We start from the raw sequence: 3,177 nt of genomic DNA, 5'->3' as shown, positions 1-3,177 counted from the left end.
GAATCTGCGTAAACAAACACATACTTGTGTAGATTCTTGGAGGAACGCAGAGAAAAAGGGCGAGCAAATAAATTTGCAATTTTATATTGAAAAGACTTTGGGACTTATTCGTTTTATCTTTATTATCCTTGATACCTTTACAAGGAAATAATGGAAGAGCGGGCTCCGCCTACAAAAGTTGGCTCCGCCCCTGTAGGGGCCCGGTCCCCTTTGCCGAGCCGCCCACTGATGTCCCGTTTCGGCATCAACAACATATTCAGAATTCAGTATCAAATCAGTACTCATTAAATAAACAGTGCAGTGCGTCAAATTTTATCGTCTGCCCAAAAATATGTTAAATACTTTGGGCGCTGTCGGTAAGTTAGTGGGGGCATTAATTGACGTGAAAGTCTTTAGCGGTTCAGCATACTAACGATAGGCTAGTTAAATGGGCTAAATTGGAGCAGCCTCGCCCTCATTAAGGCAATATTATCGGGCTTCGCTGGTAGGCCAAACAATTAGGACATATACCAACGGGGCTCCGTAACTGTTCTGCCATGTTCAGTAGGGACGAGACGCGCGTTTCGCAAACATGATTTTTTCAATAACAACAATTTGCCTCTATTAATTGCTCATTCTCTATGGGCTGCTCCAATTCAACAGCCCAAGACAATCCATCAATCCCATTAAAGGCCCACCCATTCCATTTCAGGTATAAAAGATATGTGCGGTGAAGAGTTAAAGAGACATCAGGGTGATTTGAAAGTGTTAGATCAGCCGCGAATCTCTGGACTTTGCGACAATAATTTGGCCGGTATTAGTGGTCCTCTGAGCAACAGTAGTTCGAACGATGGCGAGAAACCGTCGAAGCAGAAAAGGCATCGGACCCGCTTCACTCCAGCTCAGCTCAATGAGTTGGAGCGATGCTTCTCCAAGACGCACTATCCGGACATTTTCATGAGGGAGGAAATCGCTATGAGGATAGGCTTGACTGAGTCGCGAGTACAAGTAAGAGCCCCTTTAAACTCACTTTTTCTCCTCACTCTCCAATAGGCTCTAAACTGAACACTTTTGCTGTTGAAACTTTTTCCTGACAAGCAACAGGATTTTAGCTTTTTTTTCCATAGCCATTCGGGACTTTAAACGGGGGGCTTTCAAGAAAGTACAACAAAGTGTTTTGAAATTGGTACAGTTTTCGGTCAACGGTTTGCGCAGGAAAACTTTGTTGGCCCAAGAAAACCAGTGTTTTTGTCGCAAACCGTGATGCCAAAAATTTCTGGAATCCTGATCGGTTTCATTAGAAACAGTTTTCCCTGATATTTACAAAAATCCGGAAAAAATTGGCATTAAATTGCACCATTTCATTGAGTTGATTGAAAACAATCAGTTTTCGGATTTTCACTATCGACATGTTCAAGCTCGCATCTTTCTTGAATAAGCATAATAAAGATGGTATTAAAGTTCACTGACCAATTTGGACCAACTTTGGAACTGAATAACTTTTGATTGCTTACGGCGATCCTATTTCTGTTTGAAGCGTCGTTTAGTGCAATTATTTCTCGGTTAGAGTGTGATTTTGCAGAAAATTAGTCCTGCAATCACAATTTCTACAGGGTCGAAAATGAAACAATGCAAAATTGGTGAAAGGTGAGAGTTCCACATGCTCTCAGTTGCTCAAAAAAAGGTTCTTTTTTGTGTCAGCACCACAGGCATTAAAATAGACCTCGTATATAGAAAACAGATTTGAATTTTTTGCTCAAAAGTGTTTCGAACTATTTGGTTTAACTTCAAACGTTTAGTGTTGAGATCCAAAAAAAACTTACAAAGTTGCAACTTGAACTTTGCAAAATTTTGCATTTTTCCATTTGCCACCCTACAGAAAATTTACTTAAGGAGCCTAATTTTTACCCAAACATCAACTAGCAAAAAGCAATTGGGGCTCAATAGCGCTTCAACCTGAAACGAAATCGCTTCAAGCAATCAGGATTTATCCAGTTCCAAAGTTAGAGAAAATTGTGAAGCGGAATTTATATAAATCCTGCAATTTTTCCTAAGCTCATAATAACTAAGCCCCTTGACCTAGAGGAAGAAAGTTAACACTAACTTTTCAATGGAGCTTCTCTTATTGGCTACTATCGATAGCGCTTAAAATTTTTGGTCTAAATGTGTAAAAATACTCCATAAAAGACGACATTGGCACTAGTCAAGTGGTGCAAACTTTAGTGGATTTTTCTTAATTTATGTCCATTAACCCCCTTGTATGGACGCAACCATTTTTATATAATTCCCTCACCGAAGCTTCCACCTTTGACTGTTGAAGCTCGCATTTTACTATCTCATAAATCTTTTTGTATATTTCATATACAAATTGTATTTATCATAACAATTTAGCATCATATGAGGATTGAGCCATAAAGCAAGATGATGTAAAATGGTCGAATTGCAAGCACTTTCGAAACTTTCTAAATTCATTATAATTAAACTGGCCGCATAAACGCACCGATATTTGTAGGGTGTGTTTTGGGATACTTGGATTATCGACTAGTGAAGCAAGCATTTCAAAACCTGATCTGGATATTGAGAAATTAGCCATCACAGATGATGGCGCAAAAATGGCAAAATCCCGCAAATTTTTTGAATGTTTCTAAGTTGATAACGATTCATTCAGGGAGCCGACGGTAACAAAATTCACCTCGTATCTTCGAAGACATTTCCCACATGGACTCTAGTTGCCAGCGTTCCAATTCTTGGCCCAAATAGTGATCAATGACCAATAGAGCAAAATAATGCAAAAATGGCAAAATCGTCAAATTTCGGTAAAATTTCCTAAATTGATAACAATTAATCGAATTGCGCAATCGAATTGAAATTCGCACTAGATATTTGCTGAAGCTTCTTTCTCTAACTCGTGAACCCTGCATTCGAATATCTGGGCCAAAGGCTGAGACTTGAACAATAAAAGAAGGTGTTTACATATTGGTGACCGAATAGCCAAATTGCACAAATCTTTCGAATGTTCATAAATTCATAGCAATTTATTCACGAACCGGATGGTAACGAAATTCACCTTGTATATTCGATCGTATTTCCGACATGGACTTTTGCAGCTAATGTTACAATATCTGGCCCAAATAGTGATTGATCAGCAATAAAGTAAAATGTTGTAAAAATGGCAAAATCGTCAAAATTCCGTAAAAT

At 38.7% G+C, this 3,177-nt stretch overlaps 1 protein-coding gene across 1 annotated transcript in view; it reads left to right on the top strand.

Annotated features, from left to right (window-relative positions):
• Positions 1–282: 282 nt before the first annotated feature.
• Positions 283–3,177, top strand: part of LOC109533719 (homeobox protein orthopedia) — a 42,288-nt gene continuing 39,393 nt past the window's right edge. Inside the window, exons 1-2 of the mRNA XM_019899112.2 lie at positions 283–356; positions 692–987. Coding sequence (XP_019754671.1) covers positions 332–356; positions 692–987 — 321 coding nt within the window. The 5' untranslated portion in view covers positions 283–331. The remainder of the gene's footprint in view (positions 357–691; positions 988–3,177) is intronic.

Source organism: Dendroctonus ponderosae, unplaced genomic scaffold (genome assembly GCF_020466585.1).
Source record: "Dendroctonus ponderosae isolate FM_Combo_2020 unplaced genomic scaffold, Dpon_F_20191213v2 Dpon_F_20191213_10, whole genome shotgun sequence".
NCBI lineage: Eukaryota > Metazoa > Arthropoda > Insecta > Coleoptera > Curculionidae > Dendroctonus > Dendroctonus ponderosae.
Note: the sequence above shows the minus strand (reverse complement) of the source record. Positions and strands in the feature narration are given on the sequence as shown.